At 42.0% G+C, this 17,640-nt stretch overlaps 1 protein-coding gene across 6 annotated transcripts; it reads right to left on the reverse strand.

Moving 5' to 3' along the window:
* Positions 1 to 1,633: 1,633 nt before the first annotated feature.
* Positions 1,634 to 17,454, reverse strand: cbarpb (CACN subunit beta associated regulatory protein b). 6 transcript variants are annotated; one of them, XM_026159511.1, is made up of 11 exons: positions 17,205 to 17,454; positions 16,131 to 16,331; positions 15,217 to 15,289; positions 14,024 to 14,169; positions 10,429 to 10,490; positions 9,293 to 9,455; positions 8,661 to 8,832; positions 8,209 to 8,331; positions 7,504 to 7,738; positions 6,814 to 7,003; positions 1,634 to 5,862 (listed from the first exon to the last, which is right to left on the reverse strand). In XM_026159511.1, exons 3-11 carry the CDS (start codon positions 15,262 to 15,264, stop codon positions 4,344 to 4,346), a joined length of 2,658 nt encoding a protein of 885 aa, XP_026015296.1. In that variant the 5' UTR covers positions 15,265 to 15,289; positions 16,131 to 16,331; positions 17,205 to 17,454; the 3' UTR covers positions 1,634 to 4,343. The 6 variants fall into 6 exon arrangements, with proteins under 6 accessions (XP_026015296.1, XP_026015295.1, XP_026015300.1 ...); XM_026159510.1 differs by having other exon boundaries at positions 17,201 to 17,454; XM_026159515.1 differs by lacking the exon at positions 16,131 to 16,331.
* Positions 17,455 to 17,640: the final 186 nt, after the last annotated feature.

Here is a 17,640-nt window from a genome sequence, read left to right on the forward strand (position 1 = left end):
AATCAACACACTGACAGTTACTTGACTAAGGACAGTACATTATGAAAATTGTATTTTTCCACGAGGACAAATGACATGAAAAAATCTTGCTTAAGGGAGGAAAACACAGACTACAGTCACACTGGTTCTCAGTTTATTATTGCTTTGACTGGTTATTTTCTTCTGTGTTTATTTAAAGTGATGGCATTATATCTACTGCAGTACTTGTAGAACATTTTAATCATGAGAATATGACTGTCTGCACTCATATAGCCCCTGACTTGTTATTTCTTCATGCCTCTTAAGATGCATGCCTACTGAAGCAGGGAACTGGGAGCCTGTTTGCTCTTCTCCCTGCAGTTTCCTCCACCTCAGCCAGCAACACTCTGCAGTTTGCTTTACTTTGACTGTGATACATGGTTTGATTGGTGGGTTGGCGGAATCCCAAACTTTGACAAGATAATTTGTGACTTCTGCTCTGACCAGCTTGTACAGGATGAGACAGACTTTGCATTAATCTGGATCGCTCTTTTTTCATCACTTCCCAGTCTTATAAGTTCACCGGAGGTTTCCTTAAAGTTAACCCCAACCTCAAAAATGTATACAGAGCCATGCTTTTCCTCCAGCAGTACTTGCAATGGTTAGTTGTCATGTGGTTTTAATTAAGATTGCAACAGAAAAAAACAAAACTATAATATTAAAATATTATGCCACTATTTTGTTTTTGTGGCGTCAGTCCATGAAAGGTCATCTGGTGAGCATGACTGAAACATCTCAACAGTTATTAGATTATTTTTTTGAGAATTCTTCTACTGTGCTGTTGTGGATGAATCACAGATGCACTTCTGGCCTGAACTTACTTAATAGAGCAGCACTTGTAAACACAAAGGTGCAATTTAGAAGCATTGGACACGAAATGGCCTTTAACCTGCCAGTTTCCTGGTCCATAATCTAACTAATGTCCGATCAGGCCAGTGTGAGAATATTGCAGTTAGTAGCCCCTTTGTTTTTCATCTGTCCTGCTTCCAACATGGTCTGCACAGAATATTTCCACCGGTCATCATGCATATCAATGAAACTACCTCTTGAAAATATTCAGAAGTGATCCTCTCCACTGTTTGGAAATCGTGTGTGGAAGCAGCTCTACTCTGCTCATTCCTTTTGTTGCACCATGAGGTAGACATTTAGGGTTTTGAATGGACATATCAGTAACAGATCAACTATTGCGATCTCTCAACTTTGTTATTCTGTACCGTCAGTATGTTTCTAACATGCTGTGTGGGCTACGTGTTGAGTTGTGATCAACTTTTGTGTCTTCCACCCAACCACCAAGCAGTGGGACAGATTTTTTTTTGTATTTTACTGATCCGTTTCCAGTCTACGTTGTATACCAGAAGGACAGATTATAAGGTGTGAAGAGGAAGGCAGCCATTTGAAAAGTTCCCTTTGTAGATCACAGAGAGGATTTGGCTTTACTCCCCAATTATTTGGAGGAAGTGATAAGAAGAGGCAAGAAATCAATATGAGCCTAAGCAACAGGGAAAAAAACATGAAATGAGATTCATGAGAGGGAACCTTATCTGCAATCCTTTCCCATGCCTTGATTAACAACCATTCCCTAGAAATGAGGCACGCTATAACCAATTTTGCTTCATTCATTTATTCACAGATTGGAAAACAAGCCTAAAATAACACTTTTTGAAAATTATTTGGTCCCTCAAGGCTCAATAGATTCAGATCATCAAAAGCAAAGTTGTTAAGAAAATTTATCTTTTCTTTTTTCCTTTGAGAAAATAAGCAGTTTACTAACAAGCAAGAAATACAGAAATACTTCTACTTTCAAAGAGATAAATTCCACAAAATCTCGTTGTTTACAGCATCCTAGAATGACTCTTAAATCCCATAAAATACAAAATCTCTAGTCACACCAGTGTTTTGACTTCTGCATTAAACAACTGAGCATTAAATATGGACTGGATCGGTACCATTAGTCTGAGAAAACATGAAGATTTGCACTAAAATTTGAACTCATGCAGACCAACACATTGCTATGCATCAACGCATTTGTCAGGCTACTGGTTAGTATACAAACACCATTTACCACAGTGTCCCCAGTTATATAATATCTGCCTAAACCTAATAAAGGATATTGATACAGTCTAGATATTGTGATATTGTGCTTGTATACACAGCAAACTGTAATATTTGTACAGATGCACTGATTTCAGTTCAATCCTTATGGCCGTTTTCTTTTGTGGCTGCTGTTGTCTCAAACTGACTCACGTTTGAGACATTTTGGCTTTTTGGGGGGCGTTTTGTGGAAAACATAGCGGTTTTCCTCTTTAAGATTAACTGTCAGGATGGGATGAATAATTATCAGCATGGAGGTGTCATTTCCATCCTAACTGAAAGGGGGATTTGTTGATATTTTCTTCCCTTCCTACTAACTAGCACCAACATAGGAAGAACAATAATTGATGGCACAAAATTGCTCCAGGGGATTGTGGTTTTAATTGTGACATAATTGTTCAGTGTGTGTGTGTGTGTGTGTGTGTGTGTGTGTGTGTAGGGTGGGTGGTTGGGTGGGGGGAAGACAAGAGCAATTAAAAAAGCACTAGGCTCCCTATTCTTTATTTGAGTTCATCTCCTTTATTCTCAGTCACTGTTCTTGTAATAGGAAACTAAGCCTGTGCCTCAGAGTCCACTTAGGAGACTCCTGTCACACAGAGGAGAAAGATCTAATTTGGGCAGACTGTAAAGGAGCATCATCATCATCATCCACCCAAACAAACAGAGGAGGATAATGTTGTCTGCTCGGATATTTCACTTCAGTCCTTTCAACTGCCTGCATGGCATCAACCTCAAAGAAGGGAGTAAAGGGAGACGGGGCACGCGAGGAGGACTCCCCGTTTCCTTGTACAATTAATATTCAACACCATCATCTACAGTGTTCCCTTTTATGCATATTCTGCATTGAATTCTCTGCCTAAAAAGCTTAATCTGATGATGTTTTTTTTTTGTTTAATTTAGACACAACTACAGCTTGTTTTTTATTGCAAAAAAAGCTAAATAAGAGAGAGAAAAAGTCGACTTAAACACAGACACTTTGTTCTGATAGTTTTATGACCTTTCAGGAAGCCATAAAGCCCCCGAGGGAGGAATCTGCTGCACTGTCAACTTTCTCAAGAAAATTAGAGGAGGGGGGGCAGAAATTAGAATGTCATATGTTGACAAATAAAGCTTGTTTTGTAAGCATGAGAGAACATGCCTGCCTGATTAATTCAGTTGTAGCTTGATATCTAATAGCTTTTATGTAATTTCTCTTATCATGGCTTTAAACACAACTCTGGCTCTGTTCTCATTCTTAGTGCAGTGATGCCCAAAGTAATAAAAGTCATAGCTGATGGATCTTTGACTGATGAAGAATCATTGCACCAGAGTGCTGGATCTTGTCTAGTCTGATAGTTCTTCCTGTTGGCAGGCAGGACGTCTCATTTTTAAACCTGCCGCACTGTCAGTTTTCGCTGTCATCTAAGCAAGCTAGACATACAAAAATATATTACTGCTCATTAAACAAAAAGTTACAAGTAAACAAGAAATGTGTCACAAAGCCGAGAAGCATTTTCAATCACACAGTTGGTGATAGAGGATGTCCTCAATTTGACCTTTTCTGTCATCCGGTCAACCAACAGGCTGGACACCACTGATCTAAACAACCACTCTGAATAACTCCATGTAGCGTAGCGTCTTCCTTATTTGGGTCAATCTTTTTAAAGGAACTAAGCCTACTAAACTAATTTAACTTTTTTAAAGGGTCTGTGTTGCCCTGCAATAGGCCACATCAAGATAATTTATGATTCATATAGTTCTAAGCAATCTTTGAATTCACAACTATGTTTTTACTACAGTATCTACTCTCACAGCACTGGTAGGTAACTGTTTTGTCCACTTCACTAGCCTTCTACTTGTCTAATAGCACCTGGTTTCACAGTGGATCAAGGAGTACAGAGGCCATAGCAGCTCTCAGCTTGATTTACTTTTACTGGAGAGCAGAGACAGAAAGACAGCAAAAGAGGCATAAAGAGAATACACACACAAAGAAACACTTAATGAGGAAGCAGTTATTTCTAAAATTGTATGATTTTTGATATGTTGATGTTAGTGAGCTGTAAAATGGGAAGACTCAACAGCTTTGTAATGCTGACACTTGCAGGGAGAGAGTGGATACATTTCTGGTGGATCAGCTGTATCTACGGTTATCTGGGAATTGGTGTTTAATTGAAACTGAAGCAAGACAAACCAAACAGAAAGAAATGAGTGTATTAGCAGACAGGAGGTTGATGAGGAGGACGATTGGAGCCCTGCTACACTGGGCTGTGGTCCGGAGAAGCGTGTGTGGCTGTCACGGTCACACACTCTGTAGCCGTGTCCTTGGTCCTGCGAAGGCCCGTGTACAACCTCTCATCCAGGTTAGCACTCAGTTTGTCTGTTAGCTCTGCTGTGATGGTTTGTGGACCGTATCCCGACGAGTCGAGCAGCTGACGTGAACGCTCATCTGGGGGTTCAGAGGGGTGGCTAGACTGTCTGCTGTCATCCTGAGGGTCAGGCAGCTCAGTCAGTCCTCCGTCTTTCTCTGAAATGGAGGGATGAAGAGGTGAAGGGGAAGAGGTTGTGTGGTCCTCAGTGTCTCTGACAGGGGCGCCCTGCACCTTTTCTCCATCCTCAGATGTTGTGAGCTCTACCTTTGGAGTTTCAGGTGTGCTGCTGGTCCCATCGCTCGTCTCCTCGTCAGGAGCACTGACGATGCGGGGCAGCGTACTGTGGTAGCTTGTGTCCAGGGGATAGTTTACACTGTCACCCCTCCGTAGAGGCGTCCGCTGTCTCTCAAAGGAGGACTGGAAGTGTCTGACACCAGGATCGCTCCACTGCTTGTGGCGCTGCCACTGCTTGCGTAGGTGGATTCGGGACCGGTGCTTTCTTAGTGGGGACTCCTGCTGATCAAACTGAGGGTCATGGCGGAGAAACTCATGGAAGAGCGCATCTGTCTTCTCATCTATGCTGTAGTCTCGGCGGTGCAGGGTTAAATGCTGAGGTGGAAGCTGCGCAGCTTCTCGAGGAGAGAGCACATGACCATATGGAAACCACCCCAGTGAACCAGCACCTGTTTCGGTGGAAACTCCTCCACTGGCACCCAACAACAACTCATCTTCAGGCTCCTCCTCGAAGAGATGAGATTCAAAACTCTCACCTATCGTGCCAGTTCGCCCTGCATTGGTGAAATGATGCCTTTTCTCGTGGGCTGTTCTGTCTTTGGGGCTGCTGGTGATGCTGCTGCTCCCAAACAGTCGCAGATCTTCCGGACCTCGAGACGGAGCCTCTATCGACGCGTAGCCGCTGTCCATCTGCAGTAATTTACGAGTCCCCGTTTCTCCATCATTGCTCCCTCGCTCTGAGTCTGTGCTTTTCTGTTTCTTCTTTTTTGACTCCTTCACCTCCATCTTCTCATCCATATAGACAAAGAAGTCCTTGTCATCCTCCCCACACTCTCCCTCATCCCCTAAATCCTGGGATGGGTAGCTGGGGAGACCTCTTTCTGTGTCTGTTCGTCCACCAAGTGAACACACACTGTCAGCATCACTGCAGACTGAGTTCCTGTCATTGTTGCTGCTCTGGTCAGAGGCTGCGTACTGTTCGAGAGTTGCACGTAATGTCCAGATGTCTCTGTAAAGTGACTGGGAATCCTGGGGATCAATGGGGTCGGATTGGTTTGCACTTTCCCTTCTAGCCAAGGACAGCGCTTCCTCTTGGGGATCAGGGGACAGGCCAATCACCCCTGGTCCTCCATGGCTGCAGCTGGGCTCCACCATCACCTCTACCTCTACCCTGCAGTATCCACACAGGGATGGAGAGATGAGATAAAATGAAAAGAAATAAAGAGACGAGGAAGAAGAGAAACAAAGAGACATGCAACACAAGTGTCAGTGAGCATTTACCTAAATAGGATGTTAATCTGAGACATGGTCGTGTTCACAGAGCACAGAATGATTATCATGACTTGCAATGGTTGCAGCTGCATGTCTCTAAAGTGATCTTAGCTGAACAGCTGAAACTGCTTAAACTCTGGAAAGGTGCTTTCATCTTAGGGCAGGGAATTTTAATAAACGTAATGCACGGAGCATAACATGACCTGAGGAAATGAGCATAAGAATCATTGCATTTCTTTGTTCACAGAAATGGATTTTATTTTCAGCAATAAAACAAATGTACACCAAAAACATTGATTTGTTTCATATTCAGTGTAAGAAAATAAATAGTTATGTAAGAAAATATGTATGAGCATTAGCAGTTTTTGTTGCGTAACATAAAACCCTAAAAAAAACCTGCACTGCTATAATTGCAAACTTATATTATAATCGTACTTTTGAAAACATCATTACATTATCAAGTCAGCAATGAAATGGTTTCGTGTGCCTGTTATAAACCCCACGTCCCAATTCTCCGCAAGGAATCCTCTCCATGTGGCTCAAACTGATGGCATTGTTTGAAAAGACAGATCAGACTTTGGTTACAGAGTGTTCACACTTAACTCTGCATTGTCTGATATCATCTAATTAAGGATCATAGAAAAACAATTAGTCTAAAAAAAGACAAGATGATAAGTTACAGTTTTATTTCGTTTAGGAACTTTTGTGTTAACGCACTGTGGTGGAGAATTAGGACTTTGAGTTGTAAATTACTACAAGTAGTTAGCACAGGTTTTCTTGCTGAAATAAAGAAATGAGTGCAAGGCAGCAAAGCAGTGGACGGGATGAATGGCAAGGGAATTAAAGATACCTGCCGAGGGAGGGGGGTGGTGTCGAAGGAGGCGAGAGGAGGCATGTGGTGGGCTGGCTAGGGCGATAGGTGACGTCATGGGTGCGGGCAATGTATTGGATGAGGTCTATATGATGTGCATCGTTGTCATCCTGGTCCATGCTCTCACTGGCGGCCCGCTGGCGCTGGAACTGTCTCCTCTTTGGAGAGCCTGGCTCGCATCACACATGAAGAAAGAGCTGTGAGTTATAGGTGTATGACAGCAGGAGTGAAGTAACATTTAATTCAGCAGAAAGCTTCTATTAACTGCGGAGAAGATTTTGTGATGTTTTGGGGGTTTTTGGGTACCTTGGTATGACAGAAGAGGCGCGTGCAGACAAGTGTGTATATAGAATAAGGAGGATCGGTGTGGAGGATTTACTCAGGGGCTCAAATTGATTTGGAACAACCAATCTTTGCGTCACTGAGCCATCTGTCTATTATGCTTGTGTGTACATCTCCACCTCAGTCAAAAGGCAGCTCACAGTTGGTTGCTAAAGCCTGCTGCTTAACCATTGTATGTTTACCAAGAGAGAAAGCTGGCACAAATACTTCACACACAAATAAACCAAAAAAATAAAAGTCCAGAACCAGGAAGAACTATTTGTACTTCCTTGCTGCACTGGTACTGATTTTTCTCAAAAAGAATATCACAGAGATACCATCCATTACCTCTGGTGTCCAGACTCGATGCTCTCTGGCTGCTGTCCAGCTTCCATTTCTTGATCTTGAAGTAGGGACTGGCCCCCTCTAGACTAGCATGGCGCCGCAGTTTAGTAAGGAACTGCAACACGGGCCTCTGGCCTGCACCGCCACCAGCAGGAGAGGCACCGCTCCCCAGCACTGCTGATTCTCCCACACTGACACTGCTGCCTCTGCCCCGAGGCCCCACTCCCATCATTTCAATCTGAGCAGAGAAAAACATAGTCAAAGAGAAAACCTGCCAAGAGTAGTAGTCTGTGTAAAATCCTATCCGACAGTGATGTTCCTTGTTTACCCATCAGCCATCATTCTTGCTGGTCCTCCCTCAGGCTACGTGACCCTCTAACGTCTGTGTGGATGACTCACTTGTTGACTGGCTTGTGGGTGTAAAGACTGACTGACTTAAGAAAATGTATCACTCTACAAATGACTAAATATTCATTCCACAAACTCCATGTTGACCTAGATTCTAAACTAATGCCTTGTTTACTTTTTTCATCGCACGACCTCTTACAAATCATTTATATGCATGCTCAGCATCTAGAAGGCCTTTGGATTTATGTATCTTTACTGTGTGGCTCCTCAGCAATAAAAATGTTGTGTGACACCATCCTTTGTACAAAAACATATTAACAAGGTGATGTAGAATAATATATATTGATATATTTCACTCACAGAAGTGGAGCTTGGCTCTTTGGTGCTGTCCACCACAGAGTTGAGAGCATCTCCAGGGAGGGCACAGCTTGGACTGACACTTAGGCTGGTCAACGCTGTTTGTGGCAAGGGACACAGCATTGGCTGCAGGAAAGCACAAATAAAACTAGACTTTGTTATCTTATGCATAACTGCTGTGCATTTACATTCTTTTAGAAAAGTTTATTTTTTGTGTTAAAGTAACAAATATCAATTAATTTCAAGGACAGATTTCCTTCTAGGCTGTCATCCCAGCTTTACCTAAATGGAAAATTAATGCTGGGTCTGTTGAAATGATCCCTGAACCCTATGTTTGGACTCATTAGGTTGCCGGATTTTCTTGACCTGACCCAAATAAAAGATGTTTTAATTGGCCCTGGTGAATACTAATGACTATTGTTACATCAGTACGAATGGCAGGTCAAGGCTGTCACCTGGAAGATGGAAAGGGCTGACTTAGCAACAGGGCGCGTTGTCATCGTGATGGTGTTCTCTGCAGAGTCGCACTCGTGGATGGTGACTATCTTGAGGGCCGGAGGAGGTATGTGGAGGTTTGTGAGCCGGGCATTCTTCAGATGATGAAAGTCACCCTCCGTCAGAGTGTACCTGAGGTGGAGAACGCTGAGTTACTAAAAAACTATAAATTGCTGACATGAGTTGCATGAATTCTTCATGAGTGTTGAATCATGAAGCTTATCTTTGTATAAGAGGGAAACGACCAAGGGGAGATATTTGACTTCAAACCCATTAGAACTACCGTGATTTCTAGATTTAGGCTTAAAGAAAAATTAGTATTTTAGAGTCGGAGCTTTAAGGGAAAAGTAGGGCAGTGAAGTAATAACAAAGGGTGAGAGCTTTTTGTGTCCGAAGCATACATAATGCAGACTGATTTTATTCTGAACTCTAAAGTAACAAACGCATGTGGGACACAGTAAAAGGTTTAGATACTTTGAGCTCACAAAGAATTAAGCACTGGCGTGAACCTACATCAGTGAGTGGTGAATGCCGATTCAACAACACAGAGATTTGCAAATGTGGGCTGCTTTGTTTGTGTTGGCTTTCTAACCTGCGGCCTTTCTCCTGGGTTTTCTTGCCGTGGTCGAAGAGCGCAGCCTCATTGAAGGAGACGCGACGGCCTGTGGGGCCCGTGGAGAGGAAACGCTCTGTTTCTTGGTCATGAGAACTGGCCATGGACAGGCAGTCTGACTCATCCACCCTGATGGTGATTTCTGCCCAGAATGAAGGAAGAGGAGAACGATAATTACATAAATAGCAAGAGCACAAGGACAAAACAATAGAAGAATAGAAGTAAGTGTGTGAGCTCAGCTGTAATGCTGGTCTGTCAGTCAGTGAATAAACTGCACTAGTACAAAGTGAAATATGGAAATACCATTTATGGATCCCACTGACTTTGGTGTGTTTTACTCCAATCTGACTAACAGGATACAGCTTTAATTCATTCAATGAAAATTGCTCTCTACCTAAGATGGGCCGATGCCAAACTTTGTAAGAATCATGCTCCCCAGAGGAAGTTCCCACTTTCATCTCCTGTTTTTTAGACCTCTGTGAAATGTGTCAGTGTGGTTTTGTGTCTCAGCAGTTATTTTAATGGACTGCCTTCAAATTTTGCAAAAGCATTCATGTCCTCCCTGGGATGAATTACATAGACTCGTGTGCTGGGTTCATGTAACGAGCGGTGTTTAATATTACATCAGGATGAATACACAGCATATTACAGCGCTGAAGAAAACGTGTCTGATTCAAGTCCCCATGGGTACCTCTCTTCCTACTCGTTTCCTCTATTGCACTGTGTAATAAAACTATAAAATGCCCCCCAAATACTGGAAAACTAAATGCACTGCAAAAGTAGTGTGGTACAAAACACATGCTACCTCTAATATATCTTGTTCACTTGACACAGATAGCATTCACTGGTAACACAATGTCAAAATGTGTTCCTGGAATTGCACAGCCATTTCAGCTAATTGGGATGAGATCACAATATTTTAATGGAATAGACATTACACATTTGTGCTGACATGATAGAAATATCCATGCCATCATCCCATCTCTCCAGTTCACAGCTTCCCCATCTCCATTACTTCTCCCTCACTCACTTACTCGCCTCTTTCTCTCCTGTCTCCTTCTCTAGCCCTCCCTCACATTTCTCCTTCCTTTTTTTTTAGTTCTTTTTTCTCTTACCATGGGTGGGCTGAGACTCCTCCAAGTAGGTGTTGTTGGTTTTCTCAGGGTCATTGCTGGCCCTGGGGCACACAAAAACATTCAGATCAATGCAGTGACATGATTACCCCTGAAGTCTGTCTTTCATCTGATGTACCCTGCTGATGCAGGCAGGCACTCTGGACACCACAGAACAAGGCCTTATGATCAGTGTTACTATCTGACCTTCAGCTTAGTCAAAATAATGCACCTGGGGCCACATGCGTGGCAGTCTGTGGTGATACACTTAAAACTGTGTCTTTGCACGAAAGCAGAAATGTTGCATTTTTTTTGTCAGACTTATGAAACTGCACTTATGCGTGGCCTTCCTTTATACAAGTCCATCACCATAAATGGTCACGTGTGCACAAGCCTCGCTCCGTCCTTATCCATGGAAGGTTGTAAACACTCATGATGTAAAAGCGCTGTTTCCACTGCAGATTATTAGACGAAGGCTAATAAGACAACTGCAAAGAAGAAGCATATTTTCACCAAATGTAAAATTCAGAGAAAAGTCCCTGTATTATATTAGGTGGTCCCAGTTCTGCTATCACAAATAGAACAAAATTCTGAAAGGAGAAAAGTAATGCAAGTTGTCAACTCAGTAAGTTCAAAAAAAAGGAAAAAAAAAGGAATTTTTCTGAGACTACAGAGATCCTTCATCCTTATGCTCAACAATTTTCTACAGAAGCAGCTATTTAAAATATGTACAGTTTATCCCTCCAATAAATAAATAAATAAGAACCTCACAGAATTTATTACATACTGCATTCTTCACATTAACATTTGTTAATGGTACATTTTAATTGTTGAAATAGAGGTATGTGTCTGAACAGGTGTAAATTAAAAATGCATGCTCTGTGTATGTTAAATGTAACATATTATGGCTTACCTCATTTTGTCACAATTATGCTGTTACAATGGCTGCTCATATTAAGCAATAAGCATCTGTTCATGTGCAAGTAAACCCTGTGCACCAAATTCTCAGGCTGCTCCATCCCCTCTGTTTCTGACAGTTTTCTCTTTCTTGGCTCTGTGTGATGTTGGTCAGAGTAGATATACTTAATATGGTCAACCAAAGCACATAGCTCTGGCCGTGACTACAGAAGTGAAACACTCTGTTTGTAAGGGTCATCCAATCAGAAACAAGGTAGCTCAAAGGGATGAGGAAGCTAAAGCAGCTGATTTCAGACAGATGATCAAGTAAGAAGCTGCTCCAAGACACATTATAAGACAAATGAGGACTATTGAGAACTACTCTAGAAGAGTCCAAGAATTTAAATGTTGAGTGGGAATTTAGCATAATAGGTTTTTTCTGCTTCCCTTATGGTAAATGGTAAATGGCCTGCATTTGTATAGCGCTTTACTCAGTCCCTAAGGATCCCAAAGCGCTTTACACTACATTCAGTCATTCACCCATTCACACACACATTCACACACTGGCAATGGCAAGCTACATTGTAGCCACAGCTGCCCTGGGGCGCACTGACAGAGTGCCCCTTTCATGGAAATATTACACATTTCCATGAAAGGATTGATACTGTTTCAAAAACATACATATATACTTCTTTTATAAATAACAGTGCTGGAGTGGGAAGATGCGTACGCATGGTTTTGTGTGGAGGACAGAAAAACTGCGATTCCAGTCAAATCTGATGCAAGCTGCTTAAAATGGTGTTTTTTGGTCCCAAAATATGTTTTTTAACAATGTTTTTCTCCTTGGAAGTTATACTCCATCATCATTGCTGTTGCAAAGTTCTTTCAGTGTCACGCCTCTCACTTGAGTCACTGTTACATTTATACATTGAGTTCTTGTGCTTTATTAATACACTTGCATGTGAACAGCTTACAAATTCAGCGATCAAAGAACTATCAGAATAAGTTATTAGGACTGAAAGTCCACTGTGCTTTTTTTATAAATGGCCTGCTCGAGTGTGTAATCAATGAAGGCCTAAATCATTGCCAGTAACTTGATAACCTTCAGAGCCAGGGGACTTCTTGAACTGATAAAGCATGATGCTTTATTGGATTGTACACTTACACTCATCTTTAAGGACACAGAGGAGATGCACAATAAAGGTCATTTTGTTTAGCAGATAGAGTGTCTATTACTCTATAAGCATATCTTTATGCAGCCCTTTTTTGTTTTAACAGCTTATAATTTTTGTTTTTAGTAGCTTATAATCCTCCACAGTGCTGCTTAAATCCCATACACAGGGTCTAGTTGATGAGGCAGAAAAAAGAAACTGAAAGCTGTTCCAGAGTGGTGCAGAGATACAAGTTGTATGTGTGCGTGTGTGTGTGTATGTTGGTGGGTGTATGTTGGTGTGCATTGTGTGGGTGTGAAGTGACTTAAGGGAATTTTCTTTCCACTCAGATCTGTGCTTCTCCTTGTCTTTCATTTCCTCTGTGGCTCCTCCTTTCCCGTTCAGGGTATGCCCGTGAGTTTGTGTGTACATATTCTCAGCGGTGCACACACAGCACTCGTTTGAAACGTAAGATTAATCACTGCCGATGGCGGCTATGAAATCTTATTACACTCATCATTTGTACTGGTCTGTCCGATTCTCCTTTTGCTCTCTCCCAGGCTTTTCACGCCTCAGCCTCTGAGCTCTTTGTTTATCTGCATCTAGGTGCTGTGCACTCATGTATTCAAGTATACGTGATAATGTGTGCTGCTGTAGAGATGGACAAAAAGTCTCGAGGGTCAGCCATCTTGCTGTACAATAAACACGCAAATAAATAAGCATGAATATTGAATGTCTTTCCACTAAGGTGTTCTCATAGCAGCCTCATGGGAGTCTCAACACTCAAATGGAAGACATCGTATAATGAGTTGTTCTGCTTTAACATGCTGAGATGTCACAGTAGGGCAACATTTATTTTCTTACCACCTACTGCAATATAGCTTTTTTGTGTTACAAAGATGCTTTCATTTGTTTGATGGCTCACTTTTTGCCTGTTAATGACGTCACAGTGAAGAACTGGATAATATTACAGGATGCTGTTAGCGTCATTTGCAATAAGCTTTATCTATTATGCATGTATACAGATTTGATAGAAGAACTGGTTTGTCTCGAAATAGCAGTTGCATGAAAGCATGAGAGCAGTCTCTGTGAACAAAATACTTTTATGCTGCTCGGTAAAACAACACCTGTGCACCTGAATCTTTTTTCTTTTCTTTTCTTTTTTTCTTTTTTCTGTTGATTTCAAGTTTTTGGAAATTTTCAAGGATGTAGAGTTTGGTATTGTTGCTTGGTGCTAACAGTGACAACAGCAACAGCCTAAAATATTATAATAAAATTTAAACTCAAAATAACCACAGGTGAATCAAACGCACTGAGATACAGTGTGGGCATCACAAGCCTTATAAGGTTATTAGTTCTTAGATAGATAGATAGATAGATAGATAGATAGATAGATAGATAGATAGATAGATAGATAGATAGATAGATAGATAGATAGATAGATAGATAGATAGATAGATAGATAGATAGATAGATAGATAGATAGATAGATAGATAGATTTTTTTATTTTATTTTACGAGAAAAGACATACATAATTTTTGTGTCCCACCTGGCACAGCATTTCCCTCCACGGCGGCAAGCGAAGAGGAAGACAGAGATGAATGTCAGTGTTCCTACCAAGAAGATGGAGAGGATCACCAGGAGGAGCACATAACCATCCTGCTGCTCCTCAACCTCGAGTGGGATCTCCTGAGTCTAAAAAGAGGGAGCAACATGTTGCAAATTAGAGAAGGGAAGTTTCCTGTGTTGCCAAAGTAGGCACTGAAACACTCACTGATGATTAATGCTGTGTCGTTCTGGGCTGATAGACAGAGGTACAAAGGGAAAAAAAAGTCACACCTCCACTCTTCTCACTATGATTTTTCACCTTTTATTTTTACTCTTTCTAAAATAAAGTCATACAGATCATGCCTGATGGCAGAAATTGCACCAAATATGCAACGCCATGCAGAAGTGTGCACCGTGCAGGTTTACTTTGAATGCTTTACAGTCTTTTGGTTTGAAACATTGAAACATGAAAAGCCTGACACCTCAGTAGTAGACTAGATTTGCAGGCGTTTTACGTTCGCAGTCGCACCGTGGAGTCCACGGGATTGATTTAGTCCTGCTGTTTGGTTGGTCTGCATAAAGTAAATCTATAAATACGACAGTGCAATGAATCAATACATGCCAGGGCTATTAACCTGTCTACAGTGTACCTTTAGCTATGGGAGAGCTCTCACAGCAAGGACTGCAGCTGAGTGAATTAAGCGTACATTAGGAGACACTTCACTGAAGTTAAATTTTACTTTTTTCCTTCTGTTTTAAAAGCAAAAATGTGTTCCCGTCGTAAGTTTGATTTGGCTCATGTCAGCTGCATAACGGTACTTTAAAGTATTTTAATAAAGTGATAGATGACAAAATGATACAAGGATAATAGACTTGATTTCAGAAACATGATGAATAGGTGGAGTATTGTTCTGAGCTCTGCGATGGAGAACACTCTGCAAGTGTTAATGAGCATTAGACTCTGACGTCACACTGTAATTTCTCTGCAAGGGGAAATCAAAGCTGAGATTAGATCAGAGATTTAATTATTTCAGGTCCAGGTCAGGATGTTCTCCATTAGCCGGTCATCCAGCCAGAAGAGAATATGGGGGGAAAGTATGGTTCTGGTGCTGGGCGTCTCACAGACACACACACACACACATGTAGGACATACAGGAAGTTTGAGAATAAGCCATTGGTGAAAGGCAGACTTACTGTGGAGTTTTCTGGTAGGCTGTTCCAGACGGTAGACTCATTGCTCATGGTCCAGGCCAACTAGAGAGTCCCCCTGAGAGATAACACATGCACAAACACACACAAATACACAAAGGAAATGACTGTAACTGGAGATGTGCATCAAATCACAAAGTCAGCCTCCAAATGTGCTGCCTTCTATCTGTGTCAATAAATCCAGAAATACTGAGCATATAAGCCTAAAACAGCCATGCAGGCTGATGTGTAATAACATGGAAATTATTGTAATGTGTAATCTGTGTGACAGCCAGTGACAGCAAATAACAATATTTTCAAAACAGTCATGAAAGACTGGAAGAAGAGGAAGAAACCAAATGGGTATGTTGTTCTTGTACGCATGCGTCGAGTCCGACAGAACATGTAAGCTTTAGCATCTTGGCTGTTAATCATCACCCATAATTCCATATCAGTCCAAAGACTCTATCTACCTCCCCCACACACAGACACACACGCACACACAGGGAACAGAGAGAAACAGCAACTCTTACTAAATACTGGCTCCCGCAGCTGAGTTCCACTACCGCTGCTGGCTCTTGCTCTTACAGATCACAGCCATTAATTCTGCTACTGCTGCACCAGACGCCCACGCATACGCACACACACTAACCCTGGATGGATCTACTCACCCAGCAAGGGAGAAGCAACATGCCAGCAGCAATCAGCACGCCTTGCTCGCCTGCCAGTCACTGCGGTGCTCAACTTCAGCACCACAACCTGTAAGCTATAGCCGAGCTCTTTTCTGCCAGCCCATCTAAAGCCCTGCGTCCACTGTCCAAGCATGAATAGTTTTACAGAAAGCACATCAGTCTGTGGTCAGAATGCTTTCCTTTGCAGTACTGTACCACATCCTGCTTCCTATCAGACAGTAATCTTACCCTGGTGGAGGGCAGTACGCAGCAGCAGCAGTAGCAGCTCTGAATGTGTGTGCCAGGCTGTAGCTCAGGAGTCTCCTCCTCAGCTCCCTTGCTGCATCCTCAGCCACCACAGCGCACCCAGCCAACTGAGCCTGAGCAGCGGTGTTCCCCCTCAGGGCCGACCCACTGGCCTCAGAGCAACAGGACGGTAGTGCTGCATGGCTGATAACAAACACACAGAATGATGCACATTGTTCAAGACACAAATAGTAGGGATTTCGTATTAATGAAACATCTTCTTGGGATGTTCCTAAAACATTAAGCATCATCAAAAATTAGTTACAATTTAAAATAAATGCAATGAAAACCTCTCCCAGCACGTCTTTGGTAACAGGAAGTAAACAACAGATATACTACTTTTATTGACCTGCACTCAAAAATTAAGAAATCCATGAAGGTAAGCTGAAAATCAGTGCATCCTCACACTTTACTGAGGACTGCTTACTTTTGCGTTGTTGCAAATCCCGATGATAGCAGTATTCCCATAGCAGATGGCAAGACACAGGTGTCCCAGCAATACCAGTCAGTATCCAGTCATGCTTAACAAAATTCAAGCATTACCAAGTGCAATACTGCTATCATACAGTGCATCGTTTTCACTTTAATATTTTTAATCTTTAAAAAATATTAACTCGTTTCCGTCCTCCATAGAACAAAGCATGGATATCGTTTTATTTAAATCATGTAATAAGTAGTTTATTAAAATAGATTGCCGCAGTAGAAAAAGCATAAAGAATGCTGTCTCTTGTAGCTACAAAGGGCAATATTTTTCCCTGGAACAAATTAATGGGGATTTTCTCTGGCAGATGTTTCCTACTGAAGGTTTGAGCGATAACAATCTCGCTCTCTTTTTTTTCTAAGTGTAATCACATTATCGAAGGAAATGAAGCCCACCCTTAAAAACTGGTTAGAAAACAACAAAGCCGTTTACATAGATCTTGGTGTACAGAGAGGAGAAAGGCAGCTCACGATTTTGAATTGGGTGCACGAGCACACACAAAAGTAGGCACGCGGCGACGGTAAGCACTCACCTACCCAACTATCCTGGTCCATGCGGGAGTGGAGGGGCGAAGTCAATAACGCGGAACTCTTCCGTGATCACTTTAATGTGGACTTTAAGGCTAAAAGTATTTATGAATGAAACCCCACCGCTTAACACACGCCCACCACCCAGTCAGAGGCGCATCACGTGACTAAAGGAGTGAGGTAAAGCCCAAGTGACGGATGTCAGAAATATCCTGAAGCACAGTTTAGTCTCCACAGCTGCGTTAGAGGAGTCAGGGAAGCCCGAGTGTCTCTGCTCTGTGCTAATATAAACCATGTCACACAGTCAAGGAAACGTGTCTCTTATGCTTACTTATTCTTTTTTTTTTTCTTTTTTGGCAAATGCACTCACTGAACCTCTAGAGTGAGAAAAATTATTGAAGCATAAGTAGGCTCATATGATCTCATTTACTCGCGCCCGCGTGTG

Source organism: Astatotilapia calliptera, chromosome 23 (assembly GCF_900246225.1).
Source record: "Astatotilapia calliptera chromosome 23, fAstCal1.2, whole genome shotgun sequence".
Taxonomy (NCBI): Eukaryota; Metazoa; Chordata; class Actinopteri; order Cichliformes; family Cichlidae; genus Astatotilapia; species Astatotilapia calliptera.

Bases quoted from the DNA above. Each gene is read 5' to 3' on its own strand.
- cbarpb (XM_026159515.1), bottom strand. From the start codon at position 15,264: ATGAGCAATGAGTCTACCGTCTGGAACAGCCTACCAGAAAACTCCACA. The intron at 10,491-14,023 runs GTGGGACACAAA...TGTGTGCCCCAG, and splicing joins GGAGGGAAATGCTGTGCCAG to GGCCAGCAATGACCCTGAGA. The intron at 7,004-7,503 runs GTAATGGATGGT...GATGCGAGCCAG, and splicing joins ATCGAGTCTGGACACCAGAG to GCTCTCCAAAGAGGAGACAG.